This window comes from Rasamsonia byssochlamydoides (assembly GCF_041956645.1).
Source record: "Rasamsonia byssochlamydoides strain NRRL 3658 unplaced genomic scaffold VTN77scaffold_28, whole genome shotgun sequence".
In the NCBI taxonomy this organism is placed as follows: domain Eukaryota; kingdom Fungi; phylum Ascomycota; class Eurotiomycetes; order Eurotiales; family Trichocomaceae; genus Rasamsonia; species Rasamsonia byssochlamydoides.
Window position 1 is genome coordinate 40196 of NW_027192411.1, and position 25473 is coordinate 65668.

The 25473-nt window shown below is 50.2% G+C and overlaps 12 protein-coding genes across 12 annotated transcripts; 6 read left to right on the top strand and 6 right to left on the bottom strand.

The window, feature by feature from the left end:
- Positions 1-913: 913 nt before the first annotated feature.
- VTN77DRAFT_3872 (uncharacterized protein) lies at positions 914-1587 on the top strand (the record flags this gene model as incomplete). Its single annotated transcript, XM_069419868.1, has 4 exons — positions 914-1045; positions 1108-1114; positions 1179-1454; positions 1508-1587. 4 exons carry the CDS (start codon positions 914-916, stop codon positions 1585-1587), a joined length of 495 nt encoding a protein of 164 aa, XP_069277990.1.
- A 662-nt stretch (positions 1588-2249) lies between these two features.
- On the bottom strand, positions 2250-3200 carry VTN77DRAFT_3873 (uncharacterized protein; the record flags this gene model as incomplete). Its single annotated transcript, XM_069419869.1, has 3 exons — positions 2250-2692; positions 2783-3095; positions 3147-3200. The coding sequence occupies 3 exons, from the start codon at positions 3198-3200 to the stop codon at positions 2250-2252; spliced, it is 810 nt and encodes a 269-aa protein (XP_069277991.1).
- A 1329-nt stretch (positions 3201-4529) lies between these two features.
- VTN77DRAFT_3874 (uncharacterized protein) lies at positions 4530-4864 on the bottom strand (the record flags this gene model as incomplete). The annotated part of the gene is made up of 2 exons (XM_069419870.1): positions 4530-4734; positions 4839-4864. 2 exons carry the CDS (start codon positions 4862-4864, stop codon positions 4530-4532), a joined length of 231 nt encoding a protein of 76 aa, XP_069277992.1.
- Positions 4865-5599: 735 nt separating this feature from the next.
- VTN77DRAFT_3875 (uncharacterized protein) lies at positions 5600-6184 on the top strand (the record flags this gene model as incomplete). The annotated part of the gene is made up of 1 exon (XM_069419871.1): positions 5600-6184. One exon carries the CDS (start codon positions 5600-5602, stop codon positions 6182-6184), a length of 585 nt encoding a protein of 194 aa, XP_069277993.1.
- Positions 6185-6608: 424 nt separating this feature from the next.
- On the bottom strand, positions 6609-7214 carry VTN77DRAFT_3876 (uncharacterized protein; the record flags this gene model as incomplete). The annotated part of the gene is made up of 1 exon (XM_069419872.1): positions 6609-7214. The coding sequence occupies one exon, from the start codon at positions 7212-7214 to the stop codon at positions 6609-6611; it is 606 nt and encodes a 201-aa protein (XP_069277994.1).
- Positions 7215-8051: 837 nt separating this feature from the next.
- On the bottom strand, positions 8052-8775 carry VTN77DRAFT_3877 (uncharacterized protein; the record flags this gene model as incomplete). Its single annotated transcript, XM_069419873.1, has 3 exons — positions 8052-8390; positions 8457-8552; positions 8668-8775. 3 exons carry the CDS (start codon positions 8773-8775, stop codon positions 8052-8054), a joined length of 543 nt encoding a protein of 180 aa, XP_069277995.1.
- An 873-nt stretch (positions 8776-9648) lies between these two features.
- Positions 9649-11423, bottom strand: VTN77DRAFT_3878 (uncharacterized protein; the record flags this gene model as incomplete). Its single annotated transcript, XM_069419874.1, has 2 exons — positions 9649-9883; positions 9946-11423. The coding sequence occupies 2 exons, from the start codon at positions 11421-11423 to the stop codon at positions 9649-9651; spliced, it is 1713 nt and encodes a 570-aa protein (XP_069277996.1).
- Positions 11424-12701: 1278 nt separating this feature from the next.
- On the bottom strand, positions 12702-14773 carry VTN77DRAFT_3879 (uncharacterized protein; the record flags this gene model as incomplete). The annotated part of the gene is made up of 6 exons (XM_069419875.1): positions 12702-12978; positions 13032-13658; positions 13709-14310; positions 14366-14533; positions 14592-14659; positions 14722-14773. 6 exons carry the CDS (start codon positions 14771-14773, stop codon positions 12702-12704), a joined length of 1794 nt encoding a protein of 597 aa, XP_069277997.1.
- Positions 14774-16161: 1388 nt separating this feature from the next.
- Positions 16162-17517, top strand: VTN77DRAFT_3880 (uncharacterized protein; the record flags this gene model as incomplete). The annotated part of the gene is made up of 1 exon (XM_069419877.1): positions 16162-17517. One exon carries the CDS (start codon positions 16162-16164, stop codon positions 17515-17517), a length of 1356 nt encoding a protein of 451 aa, XP_069277998.1.
- Positions 17518-18727: 1210 nt separating this feature from the next.
- Positions 18728-20387, top strand: VTN77DRAFT_3881 (uncharacterized protein; the record flags this gene model as incomplete). Its single annotated transcript, XM_069419878.1, has 4 exons — positions 18728-18772; positions 18858-18927; positions 18980-19413; positions 19485-20387. The coding sequence occupies 4 exons, from the start codon at positions 18728-18730 to the stop codon at positions 20385-20387; spliced, it is 1452 nt and encodes a 483-aa protein (XP_069277999.1).
- Positions 20388-21042: 655 nt separating this feature from the next.
- On the top strand, positions 21043-22746 carry VTN77DRAFT_3882 (uncharacterized protein; the record flags this gene model as incomplete). The annotated part of the gene is made up of 2 exons (XM_069419879.1): positions 21043-22653; positions 22714-22746. The coding sequence occupies 2 exons, from the start codon at positions 21043-21045 to the stop codon at positions 22744-22746; spliced, it is 1644 nt and encodes a 547-aa protein (XP_069278000.1).
- Positions 22747-23360: 614 nt separating this feature from the next.
- VTN77DRAFT_3883 (uncharacterized protein) lies at positions 23361-24551 on the top strand (the record flags this gene model as incomplete). Its single annotated transcript, XM_069419880.1, has 4 exons — positions 23361-23542; positions 23651-23670; positions 23750-24461; positions 24521-24551. 4 exons carry the CDS (start codon positions 23361-23363, stop codon positions 24549-24551), a joined length of 945 nt encoding a protein of 314 aa, XP_069278001.1.
- Between the last annotated feature and the right edge of the window lie 922 nt (positions 24552-25473).

Consider the following 25473-nt stretch of genomic DNA (forward strand, 5'->3'; position numbering starts at 1 on the left):
CATCCAGTCGATCCCCTGCACCTCCTTGAGCATAGTCCGCATCGTATGTCGACGATTGCCAGCACATTGCAGCGCAGAGACGACTTCATGTTGCGGGAACTCGGAACGCAGCTGGCTGATCGACAGCCTCAGGGGGATTGCGACCTCGCCGTCGACCAGGACGCGGTGCGTATCGGCGGATAAGTGGGGGATGGGACCGTGGTTGCGGTCGTAGATCGTGTCTCCGGTTGTGATGAAGCTGTAGCAAGTAAGAAACAATCAGTTAGATAGAGCACTTGTTGAAGAATTGGGGTTTCAATTGTACTGTTAACAGCTTGTCGACCAGTCTGTCAGATATGTACAGTACATGCCTTGATACCAGTTGCCTGAGAGGCGGTTCTCTGTTCAACGGGTTCTCCACCGAGTATTCGACGGTAGTAGTACTCATCCCGTATCGTACCGGTCTCTATCCCTTTGGTGATCCAATGAAGAGCAGTGCTCTGCCCTTTTTTTCCTTTACTAGGGATTGAATTTAGGTTATTAATTCAAAAGTAAGTGCCCCGATCACAAATATTTGACTAGTTTCTGGAATACGATATGGAGATATGTGACTTTTCCAGAGAAGAAGTTAACTATATACATACCTACGTCATCGCGCTTGTGGCGGGGAGGTGTCAAGCTGTCAATGAAACTGGGGAAGATCAAAACCTTGATAATAAGGTCTGTAGGATAAGATCCCCTTAATTCCTAATAGGATAGGATATGACCCTCAGGGATAAGATGTCTGTTGGGATCCCAATCGTTGCTTTTCCCGGGTTGGGTATATAGTAGTTCAAATATTCAAGACCTTCTTGTATGTTGTTCGGCTGCGAAAAATATTGGGATCCATGCCTTCACTGGCAAGACAAAATCATTCAGAGACTTTGTCAACAAGATGAAGCAACATCCCGCAAATCATCCTATTTACTGGATTTTCTTCCCAATCAATGCCGGCGAATCCATCCAGATGGCCTGGGTTCGCCACTATAAAAGCATAACAACAGAAGCAGCCGACCCTGTGCTGGTCGTAAGTCTACAGCTCTGCCTTTCTTTTGTCTCTAAACTAACTCGTATAAGGTTGAAACCTAGACTAAGAGTAATTACATTCGGACCACAGCCACTATCACGCATTCAAGATATTTACAGTTTCCATCCATTAGTTAGAGATGGAGATGGTGTCATTTCGGGGTTCCTCCACGACGGGTTCGATCCTGAATCGACGTCCATCTCAGAAATCGGGGTCACATGCGACGACACTCAACGTCGAACAAATGGCAGAGAGCTCGAGCCGCGTTTTGACCGCTATGATGATTCTCCACCTATTCCTCCCGATCGGCGCGGCTCACAAGCCACTGCTTGGTACATGACGAAAGCTCCATTAGAGGGTCTGCTCAAAGTGCGAGTCTGCCAGGACCAAGAACAGCCGCATCATCCCTGTATCGGTCTTCTTCTATACTACGAAAATGGATCCGTTGAATCTCTCGAACAGATCCGTTGGGATCAGAAAATTTCCGACGAGATCATGGTTCCGATTTGCGTTCAGAATGGCAGCACGGCGGGAAACTGTAATTATATCAAATATGTCCAAGGAGGAATACCATCTGCTTGTAATATCGAAGATGGATGGCAGGAAATTCCCAATTGCGGGACTGGGACTGTTGTCTGGTGGTTTGGTCATTTGGGCGATAGGATCATTGTATACAGTGAATGCAATGATAGTAAACTAATGGGTCAATCTTGCTATTCGGGATTAGTAGAAAAAAAAAGAGGGTGATGGATAGCCCGCATGGCCTGTCGTCAACCTTCCGCTATCGTCTCCTACACGTATGGCCTAACATCTCTCTCTCATCATGTTGAACGCTCTCCTAAGAACCGTGGCCTCCGTAAGTACAGCTAGTTGTACTATTGTTGATATTCGGCCAAGTTTACCCCAAATAGGAAGGGACAGTTGGGGATGTGGGGTAACCTTATAATTACCTGTTTGGGTAAGAGACTGGCGGAACCTTGTACGAAGTGTGCAAATCCAGATCTAAATTGTATTATTATTTGTGTACTGTATTATTCCAGGGCCATTTCCCATTGGAAACATGGAAACCGGTGCATCGCATCTAGCTTCGCCTCCCTCTGGCATAAGGTGCTCTTTGCAGCGCCTCCTTCTGAATCCTCCAAATCGGCGAACCCAGCTGGATGAGCGTGTCTCCAAATTCCTCCAGCACCGTTTCTACGATTCCCTATTCCTCGATCGCTTCTGGCGGTGTGGTGCTCGAATCTTCTCCGCATCCCTCCTTTACTGTCGCTGCCCACCAGGTCCATTTCCATGTCTCCAAGGCGCGGAGAGCCTCTGGGTGCTCCGGGTTGACGTTCTTCGCAACAAGATAGAATGAGCCCCTCGTGGCATGCTTCCGTTTGGGTTTGAACAGCTCGATATCCGCAAAGAGACTGAGTGACCGAAGGAGTCTCACGTTTTTCCACTCGCTTAATCTGTGGAGCAGGATGACGAGTGTGCCCCCAGGTCGGATCCTCTGAAGGGCCAGTATCAGCTGTGCGGTGGTTAGCCTGGTGGCTTTGTCTTTGCTTTGTGATGGCGTCAAGGGATTCTGGCGGTAGAGGACCTGTCCGTCGCAGAAGACGAGGTCAAATGAGCAGTTCAAAAACGGTCGATCGTCCAGACAGGCTGGGAGATGGGGTCAGTTTTCGGGGAGAGGCGCTGGGGGTCCGAACTCTGTGGCGAGCATTGTGATGTCCAAGAACTTGACATCAATACGTGGGTCCGATTGCCAGTCCTCAAGCAGCAGCCTGTGTCCCCCATCCTGTATCGGGAGGCTGATTCCACTGATTTGGGCAGACGGGCAATGCTTGAGGACGGTCGCTGAATAGCCCCCTGGCGCCATACAGAGATCGAGAACCGCGAAATGTTCTGTGTTGTTGGAACGCGGAATGATCTGCTTCTCCTTCTGGAGTTCATCACCGATCTCTTTCATCATCTCGAAGAAGATATACTTCTGTCTCAGATCCGCATTATCTGCTTGCTCTCTCTGTCGAGCGAAATGTGCATCCGCTGCTGGTAGCTTCCAGATCTGTTTCTCTCATCAGCAGAACGAAAATAACCAGATCAACCAGTCTCTCACCTCATCTTGCAGGCGACGAGATCGAGAAATACGGGAACTCTCTCGATCAACCATCTTCTGACAATGGCATCCTAATGCTCCAGCTCTTGCTCATTGTCTGTGGTTGTTTTGGAGCTCATACTGGGTTGCAGGTCTTCTCCAAGTTATCCACCGTCGTCTATGGACAGAAAGCTTGTCACTAGAAAACGTCCTGATGTAAGTGACTGCCAGCGTCAGTTGCAAGGACTGCACTTCAGAAAATAGAAACGAAAAAAAAAGGCACGTACACTCTTGAGTTTATGCTTTTCGTTGTCCTGTCAGACGCTGATATCGACTAGCCAACGACCTGGTAACTGTCCTGATAATAATAAGAAAGATGGGAGACGGCCGGAAAGAGAGGCTTTTTATAAGCCAAAACCTCCCATATTCGGTGGACTTCTATCACCTTTATTGTTTCGGGTAGTTGCAGCCAGATCGCTCCCCCTAACCACTGACATATTCACAGGACTTGAAAGAGGCACGCGGACAGGACCATAGATGAACATGCTAGCATGTCGTTATCGTGAAGCTGAGAATGTTTCAGGGCTGCGTGGTTATGTCTGTGAGTGTGATAGGAACATGTTTCAGTTGTCGATGAAAATTGTCCCTGTTTTCAGGTTCGAATGAGGTCTTGACGCATCTGAAAGGTTGCTGCTATGGAGAAGAGAAGGTGAGTAGGTTGTTCCCGATGAATTGGTGACTCACCTCCTGCTGCTTTGCCTCCTGCTTGTGTTTGCCCCAGACAAACAAAGAAACAAACACGTGCCATATCATCCACTCTCACATTGACCCTAACAACAGAACTGAGGCCGGTGGCCTAGTCGTCAAGCCTGCTAAGCAGGCTTGACCTACTACTAGTAGTCTGCATGGCTCCAGTTCGATCCTCCTCTCTTGTCGAGATATAAAAAGCAGTATTTTCTGCTGATATCTCAGATGACGAGGCCGGGGATCCAGAGTAAAACCCTGCTCGCCAAAAGCACAGTGGGGTTTTCGTAGCACCCTCGCGTGGAGGGTGTGAGCTTGTTTTATATCGTTCTGGTTTTTTTTCCCCCTTTATCCTGTACATATATATATATGTACAAGCCTTACAGGTCTCAGTTCTCTCGACTGGTTTAAACTTTGAGGAGAAAATACCTGTTATATGCCCGGGACTCTTGTCCCAGGCCTACCTACCATATAAGTTACGCAATATTTATTATCTACTTTCTAGGTGGGCTCCCTGCTCATATGCCTTATAATATTCTCTTCGTCGCGGAGACCACACCCAAGCAGATCGTGCGAGATTGAGAAATGTAATGTTCTGTGATCTCAGAGACCAAGGTGATATCCCTTGGTTTCTGCCCGGTCGACCAGGGTCAGCTGAGGTCATTTTGGACCCTCGATCTCGACTCTGGGCATGTCTTTGGCAAAGGCTCGGCGACAGTTTGTAGATTCGACGGCCTTATCTAGGCCGATCAGTCTTGTTGCTCTTTCGATCAGAGACGGCAGTTCGTTGAAGTCTGTGATCGTCTCCCTGAAGCTCTTGATCTGGTCTTGTTCGTGCTGAGGTCTTTCCGAGTCCGGAATCACCCTGACTGTGAGGCCATCAGTTGTTGCATGACGAAGGATGATCTCAGTAGCGAATCGTGTGCAGGTTATCGTTTCTTGGAAAGAGTATTTCTGTCAGTGCCTCACCAAGGCTGGCGACGTTTCTCCTGCATAATACTGGCCGGCAACTTCCGACAAATTGCAGGGATTCAGTGAAACACTTCTGCATATCTGAGTTGAGCAGGTCCATTTAATTATCATCCTCTCTCCATTTGCGTCCAAAACAAAACACTGCCTGCCCCAGTGTAGCTCGCTATTCAGCATACACCCTCGCCACTCCTATTTCCCTCACAAAATTTGCTAGACACGAATATTCTACCTACATCCTTGTCTATCTTGGCAAATCAAAAGATCGGAAATGACGCTAGGCCGCTATTCGATGTCCACGCCACCTTGCGCCAATACGGAACGAGACGAGGGTTCACCTTGTCCGAACGAAGCTACGAAGACATGCAAAAACTGTCGTCTCGTCCAGGTTCGTATCGTGGCCTAAAAAACTGGTTTTCAACTAGCTAACAGATTGCTGTCAAGTACTGCAGCAGAGACTGCCAGGCCGCGCATTGGCCCGTCCACAAGAGAGATTGCAAATCCAAGTTTCTGCGACCGACGTGGAGACCTTCATGGGAAGAAGAGAGACGACAGCCTGCTTTTGTCTCTGCCACAGAAGGCTTTACGGCACATGGCATGCTGAAATACCTATGGGGCAATGTGCCAACGTTGGACGTCTTCAACCTGGACCGTAATGAAGGCTGCGATTTCGGTGGAGATTTTGATCTCCTTTTCGCGGGTAAAGTCTCAGAGTCTGATGTTATCTCACATGAGTAACTATTACTGACAAACTGTCGTTGATGATAGCATCGGGCGATCTTCGGAACGTGGTCAAGTCTCTGGCGTCATTACCTGCTGATTTCTCCGGGCATTGTAATATCGTGGTCAACGACAAGGATTTCGACATTGTTGCTAGGAACGTGCTCCTCATCCTTGTCTCGTTCTATTATGAGCCCACAGAGGCAAGTGTGATAATGATACACCTCTGGTATTCGGCCTTTCTTCCAGCGGCAATCCTGTCCTCCTTACGCGCCAAGGTACTCCCGCAGATTCAAGAGGTCTGTTCGAAAATCCGCGATAAAAAAAGCGATGCCCTGCTGGCGAAAACCTGGAAATGCGGATCGAGGTCCCTGCGTCTGGTCTTGCAGAAGGAACAATGGGATCAACTTCCTGCATACCTCGACGTGCCTGCAGGACTGTCGACAGCCCAGGCTCAACGGATACGGAGGGCGACAACCTTGGCGCCACAACGAGAAGATTATCTTCATCGTGCACTATACACTAAACCTCCAGAGTGGAGGGTCTGCATCATGAAGTTCCGTGAAGATGGCATTCTCCTGCCATTCGGGGCTTGTCGTCGGGATTTTTGTACGCCGAATCCGTAAGTCAGCAGTCAATCAGTTGTTCATGCATAAATAGGCCACATGTGTTGACAGTTGACAACTTGAACAGAACTTTCTATCAATCAACGACGTCGTGGCCAATGAAGGATGACGCAGACCCCCTCGACGGGTGGTGCATCGAAGAAGTGCTGTCAAAAGCCCCGCTGGCAGAGAAAGACCTCTATGGAAGCCTCTTCCTCTTTCTGCAGGATTTGTTTTCGACGTATTGTTCTCGACTCGCCGCGATGAGTGTCAGTTTCCAGCTGCTCCACCTTGAAGCTACCACTCTTCCTGACGCACTAAAAAGAGATGGCACCAGTCCGACTTCATTTGACCGTATTGAGGTAGGATCCGCCGAGACTGGGAACATTGCGCAGGCTTGCAGCTGATTCAAGATTATGTAGGTATCGAATATCGCAGACAACGCTTACCTCGGTCCCCAAAGAACGCTGTCTACGTTTGGCCCTTTGCTCAAGAAACGGACCGAGAATCCCCACGCGACTCTGATCGGACTGTTCCTCAACGCCATCGACGAAGAATCCTCACCATTTGTAGCGTCTTTCCAGTCAGATCTGTCCAAGCTCCGCCGCTTCCTCCCGATCACCCCTGACATGATCCGGGGCGGGAACCGCTCCTCAAGCGCCGATTTCCTGCGACTGCTGGCGGCGCGAGACCTCGTCCGCGATTTCGACGGCATATTCGGCCGGTATATGGAAAGGCACCGATTCCAGGAAATCGCGCTAGCTGCGAGGGTGGAGATGAAGTCGGAACACACCATCATCAACCCTCCGTTTCCGATGCGGTTGCCGGAGAATGCGACGCAAAAGGAATTCGATTTGCTGCAGGCGTCGTGCTGCACTGGTGCTGAGAGATATGTCGAGTGGAGGAGCTTGGAGTAGCAATTCATCGTTGTGCGAGATTGATTTGGATGAAATGGACTGCTTCTATCATGGCTCAGGTCACAAGTCGATGTGACGTGATGTATGAATAATTGTGCGCGAAAAGTGCACGAATTCTCACTTCTACCCGACATGCCACATATCACCCTGCTGGTTCACTTCGAGTCTGAGCATTGTCTCCTCTTTCGGAAAAACGGAGGACTCGACCCATTCTCCTACTCGATTAACAGTTGAGACAAGGCAGAATAGAGGGAGGTTCGATAATACAGCACTGTACCATCTCTAGTGTATGCATGTAGATATGTATGTACATGTGACCACTCTAGGCGGTACTGATGTGGTGATGTGGAGTTGGGAGTGGCTTGGTAATGTAAGGAAAGGGGAAAAAATAATACACATTCAAGAAAAAAGAACAGAAACCATCACACAGATCCTCTCACATAATCACCAACCAAGATGTGCATGTGCATGTGCATGTGCCATACATAATATGCCGCATGCGGCTGCTCGGAAAAAAAAAACATTGTACTGTACTGTACACATAGATAGATCGTTGAGTTAGTTGACCAGTCGACTGATGGTAAACCGTCTGATGAGAAGGAACCTCGGTAGGGTAACCGCAAGACAAAAATAAATCCCAAGCACAATCTAAACAAAACGCCAGCAATGCTCGCCCATATCTATCGTGGTGAGTGTGACATGTCAACGCCAAAAACGCCCTTTTCCAACCGAAAAAGATGTTCGTTTATGTGGATGTAGTCGCCAGCCAAAGACTCGAAGACTCTGTCTGCTGTGGATCAGATGGTCGAATGATCCTTCCATTTCAGATTTTCGCGTACGGACGCATCGCATTCAAATGTGAGTGTCGCAGATATTCCTGGCACTCCGCATCAAAACGAACCCCCCGTTATTCGGAGATGCCTTTCCAACTCCGCACGGAGCGATACGATATGATATGATATTCAACCAGCTCAATCAGATTCAGCCGGCATCCTCATATATGCATCAATCGCCGCACTGAATGCCGCAAACCCGACACAGCCCGCCGCAGCAGCCTGGGGTCCAGCTTTAGCGCCCAGAATACCGCCCGTGATGCATCCCGCGGCAATGCCGTTCTTCATGTCGTTCTTCGCGCGCAGGGCCTCGATACAGCACTCCGTGCCGGAGAACAGCGCGCCGACGATGCCGAAGTTCTTTGCGGAGGACCACGAGCGCGAACCCATATCTTTGAGTCCCCGACGGAGTTGTTCGCGCCAGGGGAGGTTGGCGATTTCTTGGCCTTGCGGGGTGAGAGGGGTGTCGTAGGACATCTACAGGAACAATATACGTCAGTTAACTTGCAATGCAAGAATATGACCCATCGCGGGGACACGTACACTAGCCATGAACAGCCCGAAAGCACCTCCGAGCGCAAAGCCCATTCCTCCCGAGATGACGGTTTTGACTGGACACGATTCCATCGCTGCGTGCATCTGGTGTCGTAGAAAATCCCATGAGTTAGCAATGATCGTCTATCTCTAAGAGTGCTATAACAACCCCCGATGCTCAAAGGCATCTATCTAAGATATGGCTGAAAAACAAACTTACCATTTTGATCATGGCTTGTTCCTGCTCACTCAATCCTCCAGCTCCGGCTCCGGCTCCAGCCCCAGCTCCAGCGCCCCCTATGGGCGGAGTCATGCCTGGGAAGTTCATCGTGTAGATTTCGTTCTTTCGTCCGTTCGTCTGTTCGTTCTTATGGGGTCCGTCGCAACGTCAAGCTGTGTTGCCTGGTCTGCACAAACACCAATGCGAGGACACTCCTGCAAAGAGGAAACAAAAGAGCCAGAAGGCACAACGGCGGATAATATTTAATCAGGCTTGCAGAAAACGAATTCCTTATAAAACAAAGATTATTCAGTATTCAGATTTAGGTAGTTTAAAACACGACACCGACTCCCGCACGGAGATGCCGCAAAGGATTTTTTACGGCGGACGGGAGTCGCCAAGTGTGCTGTTTTGGAGATCGAGATTCAACATGCAGCGCAACCTCTTACAGAGTAATTGACCCTTGTTTTCTTTTTCCCGTTTCGCGGCTGTTGATTCTATCTGAGGTGGACATATATTTTAGAGTCTCCAGCTCTTTCCTTTCATCTTCTTTGGGAATATTTATTCTTCGATACGCATGGCTGCGCTCAGCACGGCCAGAAGTGGACATCAAGCGCTCAAATTGTATATCCATATATCATTCAAAAGCATTCTCATGGTGAATCTAGACATAAATCCTGCCTAAAGAAATAGTTCGTTCATAAAGTAAATACATCTCACCGCGTGTTCCGCGGAATGGAATCAAGAAGGGAATCAAGGGCAAAAAATAAACTGCCAGACCCTGGCAACAACCCAATCGTAAGCATTCGCCTTGAGAAGACAGTCATCTGCTGAAAACGAAAATTTGTTGCTCATTACTCAATTCATGCCAGTATGTTCGCGGCATCCATAGAAATGGCCGTATGTCATGGGGCATCATCATGGTAATCTATGTGCAAAGAAATGTTTGTTCAGGAAAATATGTCTTAAAAAAATGACATCTTAAAAAGGAGGCCCCCAATCGTCTTCGTCTGTCTCCTCACCCCGCAGGGGATGATTTTCCTTCTGGTCTTGTTTGGGTGAGGATGTTAGGCTCCGCTCCCACTCGGCCATCAGATTTGATGCCGTTCGCGTAAGCTTCGATGGTGTGAACTTGCTCAGTGCTGGCCACGGGATACCATCAGCGCAGCCGGTATCAACGACACTATCCTTCCTCGTTGAATTCCGCTCCCCAAAGCTGTGCTTTGTTAGCAACGGAGGGCCACCACGATTCGATCAGCTTAACTGTACTGTACATACCTGGCGCTTGTTCTGGGACTGCTCAGCTGAGTCGACGGAGACTGGTCGTGCTTGGATTCAATGGTTGAGCGACTCGAGGACGGCGTATGCGTCTTGGTAGGCTGTGGAGTATCCCACGCGTCCCAGTTGTCATCAACATCGAGGAGGTTCGCGTCTTCTGATTCCTTCCGTCCGTTTTGGGTGCTGTCGGCGGCTTTTGTAGTCTTGGACGTCTGCCCCGGCGCATCAACTCCGAATTCACTCCAAAACGACATCCCTATGTCTACCGGAGTAGTGTTTTTACCAGATCTTTTGGTGGCTCCCGCCCTCTCTTTGAACCCGGATGAAGTCGAGTTGGTTCGCCCAATATCCGCCCCGGATCGCTCGCGACTTCGAGAAGGTGTGACACTGCGATCGGACCTCCGTCCACTCGAACGTTGTGAGGTGGTAGACGTCGGTTGTATTGTTCTGGAGCTCGTGGCGCTGATCCCTTCCTCGCCTACCGTCGCTTGCCTAATGTCCTCCAAGAACGTCCAGAATCCCTCTTTGAGATCCGAGGCCATCTGTCTGCCCGTGCGCAAGAGTGTCTCCCGGGACGAGGGTGGCAAAGACCTCCGCCATTGCGCCAGTGTGTCTTCCCGGGCCGGCTGTTCTGAAGAAGTCTTTGCGGGGTCGCTGCGTTCAACAGAAGGCAGAGTCGCCGATCGCGGGTGTCGAGTCGCTTGTCGTTCATTTTCGGCTTTGTCGCCCTTCTGCGGGAAAGAATGCTTAAAGCCCGCGTCCCTGTCAGGCGAGAGCAATGACAATGTCCGCGTATGCTTCGAGCTCGGGAATACCCTCCTGCCGTTGGCGGAGATCGAGATATCCCCGTTCTGAGTAGTTCGGAAACTGTTGCGCCTCTCCAGTTCTCGGCTAATTCTGGCCTGCGTCGAAGGATCCACGCCCGAATTGCGTTTCTCGGATGACTTCGAAGGATCGGAGCCAGGCGCGGGAGACTTCAGCGACTTCAGGGCTTCCGCATGGTAGCTGAGCTCGGTCCTCTTCCTTGCTTTCTCGCTCGAGGCCCATTGTTTTTTCAGTTCGGCCAGTTCCGCCTCAGCCCGCTGGAGCTCTTCGCGCAACTCGAGCACTTTACGCTCTTGCGACGCAATCGCAGTGAGGAGATCTGAGCCATCGTTCGAGTCGTCAATAGGCACTGGGGTATTCGAGGCGGTTCGACCAAGGGACGGGTTCGCGGATGATGCCGTGGCAGGCGTGATGAGACCCGTGGACGGCGAGCTTTGTTCCGACCAGAGTGTCGTTGGCGGGTTAATGGGAAAGTTGAGAGTCAGACGTTTCGAATGACGCGCATGCGCAGTCACGTTGGGACGTGCAGGCAGAGACATCCGTTTTTCCCGGCGTCTTTCAATAGTTGCATTCGATGAGCTCTCGGTCAGGGGTGGCGGCTCTGACGGAGCTCCATTGCTGGTGTTGATGATGCTTTCGGTGGCGGGCTCCATTGCATGCAGTACGGAGTACCTAGGTAGAGAGGTTCCGGAATGCAGTCAGGTGATTGGGATGCAGAACCATGACTGGCACAAATCCTGCAGAACAAAAGGAAGAAAACAAAATCAAAGAACAGGACAAAGCAAAGAATAAAAAGAAAATCGTGATGGATGAGCTGCAGAACCGAACCGGCAGTGCTGTTTCATGTTTAATTTAACGTGGTTACTCCGTATTACTATGGAGACACCACGAGGCGCTTAAGCCGCCAAGAAACGCGCATCCTTTCCGTCTGCAGGAACCGGGGCCGCACTCAGGGGCTGGACCGTCATCGGTGCTCAGTCCGCCGTGCCACTATGGGCCCATGACGACAGAATAAACACGAGTACTAGTCCCTTATGCTTATTGTCATCGTCAGAGTACGGAGATTATTACTGAGTACTGAAATTAAGAACACTCGGCTTCTAGAAGACAGGGGAAGGAGAAGACTGCTGCACCATGCCCCAAATTGCAAAGTCCATTAAGTCCATTCATTCATCATTTATATGCCTGCTAATCTACATTCGAGGCTACCAGGTAGGTACCTTCACAGCCTGCAACGATCTCATTGTCGCCCAGGAAAGACGAGGCGGCAGAACGAGTCCAGATGGCATCGTATCAACACCAGAAAAGTGAAACATAGGGCACAAGCACCCCGAAACTAGCTATCCAAGGACTCGAAACACTGACATGAGGGGTCTCAAGACATTAAAGAGTATGACGGGGAGACTCAGTCAAAACTCATAACACAGGGGAATCAAAATTGTACAAAAATGGGGAAATATAAGATAGAAAATCAGGCAAAAGAAAAAAAAAGACTTGCTTTCCGGCTCCTTAAGAACGGACCCGCCGGCGCAAGATTGAAAAGCCTGGTCGCAAACTCCGTCATCGTGCAGTGTCAATAGTGAACTGACAAGAAAGAGAGATTGCCATCCAGAAGGCATGGTCAAGAGGAAGTAGCCAAGCCAGGAACACCAGGCGCTATGCGTCGACCAACTGACGAAAGCTCATCTTGATGAAGAAAGAAATCATGAATGAATCAGAAGGGAGACACGATCATAAAACATCGACTGAAGTTAACGGAAAGAAACTCCAGACTCCGGCGATCCAATGAAAAAGAAGATACAGACGAAACGACGAGAAAGGCAAGACAAGGGCACATGTGGCAGCAATATTTTACAGAACATGGGAGTATCTCGAACAAAGTCGACTGAATGGTACACGAGGTATTGAGACACGCAGGCGAGGCAAAGCGATCAGATGGCCGGCCATCGGTTGCGTAGGCCTTCACTCCAGCGTTGATAGAGAACATCTGCCAATTGCTTGGTATGTTCCATGCCCGGAACGTGCTGTCCGGGAAGGTTTTGCATCTGCGAGGCGTTCGCATTCGCCTCTGCCTGAATCTGTGCCGCGGCAGATTGGCGACGCCGATGACTTTTGAGATGTGGGTTGTTCTGTGCCAGAACAAGTCTTGGCTTTGGGGGAGACTCAGATGGAGATGGTTCGGGAAGCAGACAGGCGAGCTTAGGATCACTGTCTTTTGTCAGCGATTATAGCACTTGACATTGACACGCAAAGGCACTCACGCTTTCAGCTTCTCGTTGGACAATTTCAAAATGTGGTAGAGACCTTCAGGATCAACCATTTCCAGGTCGCTCCAGGCCTCGGCGAGCCGAGAAATAGCTTCCCGCTTCTCTTGGTCGCCCGTGTTCGCGAGAATCTCCTGGCAAGCCAGTCCGATAGCTTTGCTGTATGCCCTCCTGCCCAATTGCGCTTCCTTGCTGTTGCTTGTGGTCGTCTCGGAGAACAGAGTCTTCGGGCCGACATTCTCATCCATTCCAGGAGGCAGATGAGGATGGTGGCCATAGTCGTCGGTCATCTTGTCCGATACCCTACGGAATTGACGCACCGTGGACGGACTGTTTCCGAAACTCAGGTCCACACCAAGCGGTTGTTTTACCCCGCTGGAGCGTCGCTTGGTATTCGCTCGTGATCGTTCTGGGGCGGGCGTTCGTCGAACAGTCGAATTCGCAACCGGTTTTGACTGGTTCGGTGGATTTGAGATATGAAGATCCTCCATGCCCAACGACGAATCCTCCTCATTGTCAAGTGATGCTGGTGGCGCTTTCCTGGTGGGTTCCGCAATCGTCGTAGACGCCTTGACCGTGTCGAATACCCATCCGTCATCATCGTCCTTTGGTGAGATAGTATTCCTTGCAATCGTCAGCGCGAAACCCGAAGACCGAAAACAACTGTCACTTACAGTGTCTCGGCGTAATATTTGACGTTCCCAGCATTCCCTCTGCCTGCCTCCCAGTCTTGTTTGCGCTGAATCAGCTCCTGCAAGGCCTCAGTCTTCCCAGCACTGCGGATGAACTTGTGCTTCAATAGCTCTTTTGCCGTAGGCCTCCGGTCTGGATCCTTGATCAAGCATTGCGCGATGAAATCCTTGAAGTTTTGGCTGAATTCGTCTCCTTCCAAACGAGGCGCAGGTGCTTTGGGGATGAGGAACAGCACCTTCATCGGATGCGTGCTGGCGTTTGGCGGCTCTCCATTTGCCATCTCCATTGCCGTGATGCCGAGTGACCAGATGTCTGCCTTGAAATCATATCCAGCCTGCTGGATAACCTCCGGCGCCATCCAGAACGGCGTTCCGACAAATGTATTCCGTTGCGACTTGATATTTGTGAGCTGCGCAGCAACTCCAAAGTCTGCCAGCTTGACCTTTCCGGCTTGGGACAGCAAGACATTGGCGGCTTTGATGTCGCGATGGATTTTCCCTTCTCGATGTAGATAGTCGAGACCTAGCAGTAGCTCACGGCAAACTATAGCAATATGTGCTTCGCTGAATACGCCGGGTTTAAGCTGCGAAAATCAGTTCCGAACGTCCTGATCCAGAGGAAATCAGGGTTGTGTTTACCAGATCTAGGCAAGATCCTCCACCCAAGTATTCCATCACGATCCAGAGTTTGTGACCGCGCAAGAAGCTTGCTTTGTATTGTGTGACATATGGGCTTGCGCATGTCGCAAGGACTGAGATCTCTTGTTGAATTTCCTGGATATCATCTTCACTCGACTCAAGATCGATCTACAAGGATCCATTGTCAGCAACTAGAATGCACAACAGAAGGGGACGTTTCGCTTACATGCTTGATAGCAACAATCTCGCCAGTGTCTTTCTCAATGGCCTTGTAAACGGTGCCAAAGCTTCCACCTGCGATCAGTTGCAGTCAGTAAGCGCATAGAGTCCCATTGATCGCCATTGGAGCCACGTACTCCCCAGCTCCTCCATCATTTGGTATCGACTCGCCAAGCTGTCGGACGCCATTTTTGCACGGCAGCTAAACAGACAATCGCGAAATGCGGACCAGCTACTCCTTCCTGGCAAGGCTCCCGCGCTGAGAAACACAAGTCCAGCAACAACCTGGAGCTTGAGAGGGAGTAGCAGGTACGCTGTGGTAAGTTTCCAAGGGAAAAAAAACGATAAGATCGCCCGGGGTTGGAGGAGCTGAAGCTCAGTAAACTCGCTCCCCTCCTGCGGGCGAAGTCAACATACATGGTCGCTAAGAGCAACCGGCAACGCTAATGCGGCGTGAATGGGCCATCCCCGGGGGCCAAATCAACCCACCAACCAGCGATTAATTCCATCACGCTTGGCTTCAATTATAATCGACCCTTGCATCCCGCCAACGATCACGAAGGTGACTCTTGCCATGCCGGTGAGCTCGGCGTACATTAATGGTCTTGGACACAACGTGCACTGGTCATTCTGTTGGGATTGTCGCCACAACATCTAGAAGCCAAAGCTGCCTAGATAAGAAATAAAATTTATGAATCCGCGCCCTCAGCGATCTTCGCAGACTATCACCACGTGCAGCGAGCTCTGTGCCTGCGGGGAATCCGCCATCTTTTTCAAACTTTCCATCCGCACAGATGGGCATTTCGAACAGAATTAACCCTCAGGCGTGGCTAGTCGGAGCATGATCTCGAAAAATGGAGTCCATCGTTATGGCGTTGGATATTGATCGTGACTTTGGGATGGAATCCTGGATCGGCATCATGGAGCCGACGTAACACGATCACAATTAGCATGCCTCTCAAACAAAGCCAGCATGCACTCGCAGGGCCGCCAAATACAGCTAGTCGAATGCATCACGACGCTGTTTACCCCGCAGTGTTCTCAATTTGTTCTTCGAGGTAACCTGTCAAAGGATGCATGACACCATGCAGAGCTGGGAATGCGGATCCCTCTGCACCGTGTCGCGTCTATACATGGACCTACCTCCATGAGATTGTCCTATCTGCGACGTATCTCCACAGAGTCACCAAGTTCGAAGCGGGTCATTTTGACCTTTATATCCATTTGCTCTTATTTTATGCGTTGAGCATCGTCAAGAGCATGGAAGAAGGATCCTCATCAGCCACCCCCCGGTTTACCACCCTGCTGGAGGAGAAGCGTGTCATCTTGATTTGCTTTTTTATTGCCTTTGTCCAGTTCCAATATGGTTACGACTCCGCAGCGGTGTCAGGGTTCCAGAGCATGCCTGGGTTTCTCTCAATTTATGGCTATAAGGATGTACCTTTCCTTTTTCTTGTCGATTAGGCATGATGATCGTGCTTCTCGGTCCATTTGCTGACTCGTGGAGCATTACATAGCCAGAGAGCACCATTGGCTACAATATCAGCACCGAAGTTCAGCGACTGATCCAGAGTCTCATGAATCTTGGTGGCTTGGTGGCTACCGCTGTTATCTACTTCGTCGGTGACAGAGCCAGCCGACGGACTGGGCTTTGGGCAGCATGTCTCTTCGGAATCGTTGCCATATCGATCCAGACTGGCTCGAAGTCCATGGCAGCGCTGTATATTGGACGGCTATTTCTCGGATTCTCAAACGGGCTCTTTGTAGCCTACTCCATCACCTACATGAGTGAAGTCGCCCCTTCCCATTTCCGCGGATCCATTGTCGGCTTGATTACCTTTCAAACCTCCTTTGGCGCGCTGATAGGTATTCTCGTCGACAACTACACGGATGTCTATCTTTCACGTCTATCCTATCAGATACCCCTCGCTATAATGTATATAGTTCCAGCTTGCATCGGTATTGTTCTGATTTGGCTGCCTGATACTCCTCGGTATTATATTTCGCGTGGACGAGAAGACAAAGCGGCCAATTCAATTCGAAAGCTTCGCGGTATCACGGACGACTCTCGCATCAGCGCCGAAATACTCGATATCAAGAACGCTTGGATAGCGGAGAAAGAGCTCCATCGTGGGATCCATCTGCGCGATATGTTCAGTGGCCCGGACCTGCGTCGAACGCTGATCTGCCTGGGCGTAACTATTGGTCAAACTGCCACCGGTATTATTTTCGTCTCTGGCTATTCGGTTTACTTCTACGTGCAAGCTCGCATTGCTCAGCCCTTTACCTGGGTCATGGTTGGTCTCGCGATCTCAATGACAGGCAACCTGGCGGCATTCCCTGCCATGCGCTTCCTTCCACGGCGCGCGTTACTTATCAGTTGTTCTGCAATGAGTGCTGCCTTCATGTTCGCCAATGCCATTACTTATACCAAGAGCACTGTTGGCTCTTCCGATGCTGGTAAAGCCCTGATAGGCCTCATCATTATCTACACCTGGTTTTACGGCATTGGTCAAGGCCCCGTTTTGTGGGCTATTGCCGGAGAAGTGCCTTCCCAGAGACTCCGTGCACAAACCATTGCTCTTGCGAATGGTAGCAATTTCGTCTTCAGTTGGCTGTGTCAGTTCTGTACTCCTTACTTTATCAATCCTGATTCGCTGAACTGGGGCCCCAAGTATTGCTATATCTGGGGTGGCAGCAACGCCGCGCTTGCAATCTGGGTCTTCCTCTTTGTACCTGAGACGAAGGGGCGCAGCTTGGAGCAGCTGGACGAATTGTTTGAAAAGGGCGTCTCCACCCGCAAGTTCTCAACCCATGTCACAGAACGTCAAGCTGTGGATGCGGACAAGACGGCGCATCAGTTCACTCGTACTCCACCATTAGATAAGGGATCAGGGAACGGCACTCCTAGTGAATTGCCTTCTCTGCCCTGACCAGCCTCAAATTGACAGAAACGATGATTCTAAAGCCATTTCAATCGTATTACTACACGCTCTCTTCCATTATATAGTTCCGAGGAGGACAACCTTGCTCTTGTTAGAGGAATGTAGTTGTCTTTCGACTCTCTCGGCAGTATATAAACCCGTACAGTGACAGCAACACAATCTCCACGTTCTGATTCTGGTCTAGAGCAGGAACAGCAAACATACTGGCGTCTCATCTGGGGAATTCCGGCGGCGCAGGCTCAATGCTAATGAGGTAGCTCATACCATCTGACATGTCAACATGCTTTAATATCCTAACGGCGGCGCATCCTTGGCAAATACTACCGACGACATAAGAACTCCGTACCTAGGGTAAAATTAAAATTATTCCGTGGGGCTCCTCCTACTCCGTATGGCCCACCTGAGAGACTGAGATGGATTCAAACTCAACCTGTCTTTCTACTCCTCCTACTGGCTAGTACAGTACAATCCCGCAGGGATCTCTTCGGACCATTTACTTGACCCCGCACGGCCTCTTTTCTAATGACACTGGCACTTTCTACTCCGTATAGCACTTTCTTTCCTTATGGCTTTTTCCTCATTGAGTCATGGTAAGTGCCAAATTAACCTAAATCATCACCATAGCTTGCAGCTTGACATCGGTTCCACTTTTCCGATATGGAAGGAGACCCCACGTACATACCTAGGTTCGACCGTTCGAGAAACCCGTGTCCTTGTCCTTTGTCCTTTCTTTTTCTCGCTTATTGGAAGGCAGCCAGGGGTATCACCTATCGGCGTATTAAGCTCGAACGGGCCCTTCCTGTTACTAGCAATTTGAGGTAAGAATTCCTCCGAGGTTGTTGTAGCGTTCACCTTTTAATATATTATTAGCCTGCTTGCTGATTTCTCCGCACCACGGCGTCAAGTCCGTTAGTAAGTGAGCCAAATAGATTCCATTCAATTAACCCGTCCATATTGCAGCTAGTGCTGTGCGACGGGGGCTATAAATACGAATATGGGGAACATGATCAATATCAGGGTGATAGGCATTATCCCGGCATCTGCTCTGGCAGTGAAGAAGCCCTGGCCATAACTATCTGGTCTTGAATATCACCAGACTGCCTACATACATCTCTGCTCGTTGGAGATCACATCACTGTGTACGTAAATTGTCGGCAGTTCAATCAGCCGGCTTGCCATTCACAGCAGCAGCAGCAATATGGCTCCTGAAAAGATCGAACCACGACTGCTTATCAATGGGAAGGTAAGAACCTGCATCAGAACAACGATTGCTAGCTACATCTTCTGAAATTGTCATAATGGATGCTAACTTTATACTCATCATCCAGCTAGTGGAGGCATCCGATAAGAAGACTTTCCCTTTGTATAACCCTGCCACGCGGGAGAAAATCGTAGATGGTAAGCCATCCCAACAATTGATATGTGATATATCCGTCTGAACTTTTGTCAGTTCCGGAAGCCAGCGAAGAAGACACCAATGCGGCCGTTGCAGCGGCCAAAGCAGCTTTTCCAAGCTGGTCTGCGCTCTCGCCAACTCAACGTGGTAAATACTTGAAAAAACTGGCAAATCTGATCAGAGAATCCCACGACGAGCTGGCATACCTCGAAGCCATCTCCATGGGCCGGCCGGTCTCTCAGTTCCATGATTCCAATTGGGCCGCTGCGGAGTTCGAGTACTACTCCGAGGCGTGGCTGACACCGCAGGGCACGACCAGTTTGCACACCCCAGGGTTCGTGAACATGACGTTTCGGCAGCCGTATGGGGTAGTGGGAGCTATTATCCCGTGGAATGTGCCTCTGGTGTTCTTCGCCAAAAAGACGGCCCCTGCTCTCATGGCAGGGAATACGGTGGTGCTGAAGAGCAGTGAAAAGGCTCCATTGACGGTGAGATCCAATCTCCTGGACTCCTGTTCCCTGTTTCTCTTTTTATTCTTCTTCTAATGATTGTACGACAGTCTGCAAAAGTTGCGACCTTGGTCGAGAAGGCCGGATTTCCCCCTGGCGTATTGAATGTCCTCTCCGGACAAGGTCCACTCTCGGGTGCGATCCTGTCCTCCCACATGGATGTCCGTGTCCTGACATTCACGGGGTCCGTCCGTACGGGACAGCAGATTCAAATCGCGGCGGCCAAGTCCAATCTGAAGAACGTGATCCTGGAACTTGGTGGGAAAACCCCGGCGGTGATCTTTGAGGATGCGGACTTGGAAAAAGCCACCGAGGACACGCGGTACAGCATCCAGTGGAACAGCGGCCAGGTTTGCATAGCCAATTCCCGGATCTATATCCAGGAGTCCATTGCCGATCGCTTCATTGCGCTGTTCAAGGAGAAGTTTGCTGCTGTGCGTGCAGGAGATCCAAAGAACAAGGACACCAATCACGGACCACAAGCCGGCGAGATCCAGTACAACACTGTGACGAACTACATCGAAGAAGGGAAGAAGACCGGCTCTCTGCTTCTCGGTGGAAATGGAGCCCTTCATCATCTGGGTGGGTACTTCGTCGAGCCTACCATTTTCACCAACACCCCCGAAGACGCCAAGATCATGAAAGAAGAGATCTTCGGTCCCGTGGTGGTCATCAATACCTTCAAGAGCGAGGAGGAGGTGATCCAGAAAGCGAACGACACCGAATACGGCCTCTATGCGACGGTGTATACGAAGAATCTTGATCGAGCCATGCGCATGGCCAAGGCATTCGAGGCCGGGACAGTGTCCATCAATTGCGCCAGTCCGACGGTTGCGCATGACATGCCGTTTGGCGGGTACAAGGCCAGTGGAATCGGTCGTGAAGGGTGGGTTGTTGGACTGGGCAATTACCTGGAGACTAAGACGGTGATAATGAAGGTTGACGATGCATGACATATATTCACTATTTTCCGGCAGCTTCCAACGTTGAGCAGTTTACAGGCCGAGAATTTGATGGCAACACAGCAGCAGAACATCTTCATTGGTCTTTCTGTCACAAAAGCCCAATTGCTTTTCCGAGAGAGTAGATATTGATACCCAAATTGAACTGATGCTGTAAAGTCTTGCTAACTTCCCTCGTCGAGATCTCAAGAGAGCAGTTATATTTAGCACCAATCTGAAACTTGTCATCCAGAATAGCATATGAGAAGTAGATGAAAAAGTTGCTCCCATCACGAATCGGTGTTTCCTTTTCAAAAGGTCGAGCAGAAGTCCAAGAGTGGGGGGATGGGACGCTTGACTGGATACTGGCATATCTAGGTACTGTGCCTAGGTAGAAGAGATAGTTACCCATTATGGGCAGTGGACACAATCCGTATCTTACCCTAAATCGCATCGCCATTCGCGTCAGAACAATTGCCTGCAGATTATTTGTGGATTGTTTGAATTAATTATAAGTCTTCAGCGCCGATTGCGGAGGCAGTCCACACGGGAAGCTTTGGCCAAACGCAGACAAGCAACTTTTCGGAGGCCATCTTCGCATCATCAATTATTTATTTTTATTTTTCGACATTGCACTGGCTGTCTTCCACCTCGACCAGTCATCGCCATGTCCGCTGCTAGAGGTGTCTCGTTCACCCTGCGACGGGCACGAGTGCCCAAGTGTCGCTGTTCCACGAGGCCGTCGCTTACTGTTTCTCCGATCCCCGCAGCAGCAACACGGCGGCCCTTCAGCGTCTCCTCCGCAGTCGGCAGCGACGCTTCCAGGAAGATCCAACTGACTGCCGCCGCATACCCCCATATCAAGCGGAACCCGAACTTCGCGCAGGTGACGGAGGAACATGTCCGATTCTTCAAGGATCTGCTCGGGTCAGATTCGGCCGTCATTGACGGCGTCACCGCCGACGCGACGGACGATCTCGCGCCCTTCAACAACGATTGGATGCGCAAGTATGGCGGACAGACGCGGTTGGTCCTGAAGCCCAAGAACACGGAGGAAGTCAGCAAGGTGCTAAAATACTGCAACGACCACAAGCTGGCGGTTGTGCCGCAGGGCGGAAACACAGGGCTTGTGGGTGGTTCCGTGCCGGTCTTCGATGAGATTGTCATCAACACGTCGCGTATGAATAACATCCGTTCCTTCGACGAGGAGTCGGGCGTCCTCGTTGCGGATGCCGGTGTGATTCTCGAAGTTGCAGATCAATACCTCGCGGAGCGCGGCCACCTGTTCCCCTTGGATTTGGGTGCCAAGGGATCCTGCCATATCGGAGGTAATGTCTCGACCAACGCCGGAGGACTGCGTCTGCTCCGGTATGGAAGTCTCCACGGCAATGTCCTGGGTCTGGAAGCCGTGCTGCCGGATGGAACGATTGTCGACAGTTTGTCGACGTTGCGGAAGAACAACACCGGCTACGATCTCAAGCAGCTGTTCATTGGCGCGGAGGGCACCATCGGCATCGTCACCGCCGTTTCGATCCTCTGTCCGCCACGGCCCAGTGCCGTTAACGTTGCCTATTTCGGTCTGGAGAGCTTTGACCAGGTCCGGAGGGCCTACAAGGAAGCAAAGGGCCGTCTATCGGAGATCTTGTCTGCGTTTGAGTTGATGGATGGGAAGAGTCAGAGTTTGGTACATCAGAGTACGGGAAACAAACGGCCCCTTGAGGGAGACTATCCGTTCTACTGTCTGATTGAGACCAGCGGGTCCAATGCCGAGCACGACATTGCGAAGCTGGAGAGTTTCCTGGAACATGTCATGAGCGAAGGCATCGTGGCGGATGGCGTGCTCGCACAGGACGAGACTCAAATCCAGTCCCTCTGGCGCTGGCGCGAAGGCATCACAGAGGCCCTGAGCCATCTGGGCGGCACCTACAAGTACGACGTTTCGATCCCGCTGCCGGAGCTGTATCAGCTCGTCGAAGATTGCCGAGCACGGCTGACTGAGCGCGGCTTCGTCGGTGATGACGATTCCTTCCCGGTTCGCGCGGTCGTGGGATACGGACACATGGGCGACTCGAACCTGCACCTGAACGTGTCCGTGCGACAATACAACAAGGAGGTGGAGAAGGCCATCGAACCGTGGGTGTACGAGTGGATTGCCAAACGCAACGGCAGTATCAGCGCCGAGCACGGGCTGGGCATTGCGAAGAAGGAGTTTATCGGCTACAGCCAGAACGAGACGATGGTGAAGCTGATGTCCCAGTTGAAGAAGTTGTATGATCCGGTACGTGGACCCATCTTCCTCTCGGTGAGAAGGACAGGAATGCTGACGGTTTCTCTACAGAATGGAATTATGAACCCGTATAAATACATTTAAACAGCCGATTCGGACACACTTGATGGATGTATCTGGAGCGCTCTGTAATTATACCTCGTGTTGTATTAAAGAAGGTCGATAAAATTGATACCTGCAGAATCGTAGATCTACCGGACAGAAATACTGTATTGAGGACTGCCTATCTCCTGCCCATGGAGAAGTTGACGAACTGTACATACACATCACATTTAAACTGGACTGGTCCGGCAACACATTGAAATGAAGCGTGCCCGTAGCATAGCGGGGTTTTTCGTAGCATCCAAGGCTTCTCTATAAGATGAGAAGCTGAGGATGTGGAAGTGCTTTTTTTTTCTCCGTCTCTATTTTGTCTTCGTAATTTCTGCATTCTGTACGGATTCTGTACGGAGTACCTGAGGCATAGGTAAGAATAAGATCGCTGCACTGTAGATCGATAGATAGCCCAGTGGAGTTCTCGGAAACGTCATCCCGCAGAGAGCTCCAGTAGCTCTGCTCTAATTAAAGCTCCCCGCCGCGGGGCCTTCCCTGCAGTATAACTCCCTCTACAAGGGTTTAGCTACTTACCTACATACCTACCTACCTAGTAAACTACGCAATTGCTTTTCTTTCCTTTTCTTCCTTTCTTTTTCTGGACAATGTCTCAGACAGCTCTTATCACCGGCGCAACAGGCCTCCTCGGCCGGGAGGTCATGAAAGCCTTCAAACGCGCGGGTTGGTTGACGGTCGGTCAGGGATTCACGAGAGCGGTGCCGCCGACCATCTTGAAGGTCAATTTGGAGGAGCCGGAGGAGATTAGGAGGATGCTGGATGAGGCGAAGTGAGTTTTGACCCGGGGTCCTTTTTTTTGTCTGTTACCTCTTTTCGTTTAAGAAGTTCTGTTCCACGGGGAGATACAGATTGGACTGCTAACGGGACTCGAGTATAGGCCGCAGGTAGTAGTCCATTGTACGTCTCCAAGTCTTATACATTCTACATCTCAATTATCTGCGATCGGATTGAATTCTTATTGGATTGGATCTTCTAGGCGCTGCCAATCGCTCTCCTGATGCCTGTGATAAGAACCCCGAGCAAGCACAACGGATCAATGTCGAAGCCACCCGTGCCCTCGCACAGGAAACCTCCTCGCGATCAATTCTTCTCATCTACATCTCAACTGACTACGTCTTCCCCGGCGTCGAGGGCGAAGCTCCCTACGAAGCGTCCGCACCAACTCGACCCACGAATCGATACGGCGGGATGAAGCGCGACGGCGAGATTGCCACCCTCGAAGCCACTCGCGACAGCGGCCTGGGCGTTGTTCTCCGCGTGCCTATCCTCTACGGTCCGGCAGAGAAGAACAGTGAAAGCGCGGTAAACGTGCTGCTAGACGCAATCGACAAAGCGCAGGACCCCAACGCCGGCGTGAAGATGGACGACTGGGCCCAACGCTACCCAACCAACACAGAGGACGTGGCGCGAGTATGCAACGACATTGCCGTGAAATATATCAAAGAAAAAGACAAGATCAAATCGTTCCCCAAGATCCTGCAATTCTCGGCCGAGGAACGCATGACCAAGTACGAGATGTGCGAGAAGCTGGCTCAGATCCTAGCGGTGCCGATCCCGGGGATGATCCGGAACAAGGAAGGGAACGATCCCAATTCACCGGTTCAGCGGCCTTTCAACACGAAGTTGTCGACGAGGGAGCTGCAGCAGCTGGGGATTAATATTAAGACGCAGAATTTTGAGACGTGGTGGTGAGTGCAGTCGCAAGTCTTACTTATTCATTTGCGCTTGCTGATGTTGTTGACTGCAGGAGATTCCAACTGCGGGCTTACAAGAGGTGAAAAAGGAAAAAGACCGTGCTAAAATAATTTCTACAATTGTATATAGACTATTTCCTCGAATCTAGTTCTAAATACAGCACTTGATCCCAGAAGGCAACAGGTCTAAATCCCTGATAGAATTGAGATATGCATACCTTTCAACTTGAACTTGACTACAGTAGTCGCTGAACCTGCAATGGCACAAATCAGCAAATAACACATCACTAACGCGGACAGTTAGCAAGACGAGAAGATCTATATCAATTTTTTTTCTCTTTTTCTGCAGATATGTACTTCCGTAGACATGTCATTTTTGCAGGGTTGTAGAAGTGGAGCCAGCTAAATTCACTTTTCTTTTTTTTGCCTCTGAAGAAACAAAGAAGAAAAAGAAAGGTGACTATATCTATCTATCAAACAAAAAGAATAATAATTAAAAAGCAAGAATCTCTACATAACATAAATAATCTCTCCAGTATCATTATCGTTACCTGCAAGGAAGGTTCAAGGAGGTGATTATTACTCCGTAAATTGTACTCCGTACTGTAACAAAATGTGGAGACCCATCGTACCCGCGTTTTTGGAATTGGCGCCTCACTTACCTAAATAGGTATAGCGTTTTTACATCTAATTTAATTAGATCCGGAAATCCAGGGATCAGCCCTGGAATTCACGGCATTTTCTTCGACAGTCACTGACTTTCATTTAGTCTCGAAAGGGGTATGTTGGGTTGAAGATTGCAGGAATGGGAATAAAAAGGAAATAATTTAAATTGACATTAATACGAGTTGAGATTCCAATCTGGACGTCCTGTACCTATAATCGTAGATTGTACTCCGTATAATTTGGTCGACCAAGTCGCCGACTCGCCAATCGTCAGTCATGACGTCCTCCATATGTAGAAAATCAAGATTAGGATTGTGGAGCTAGCTAAGCCATACCACCA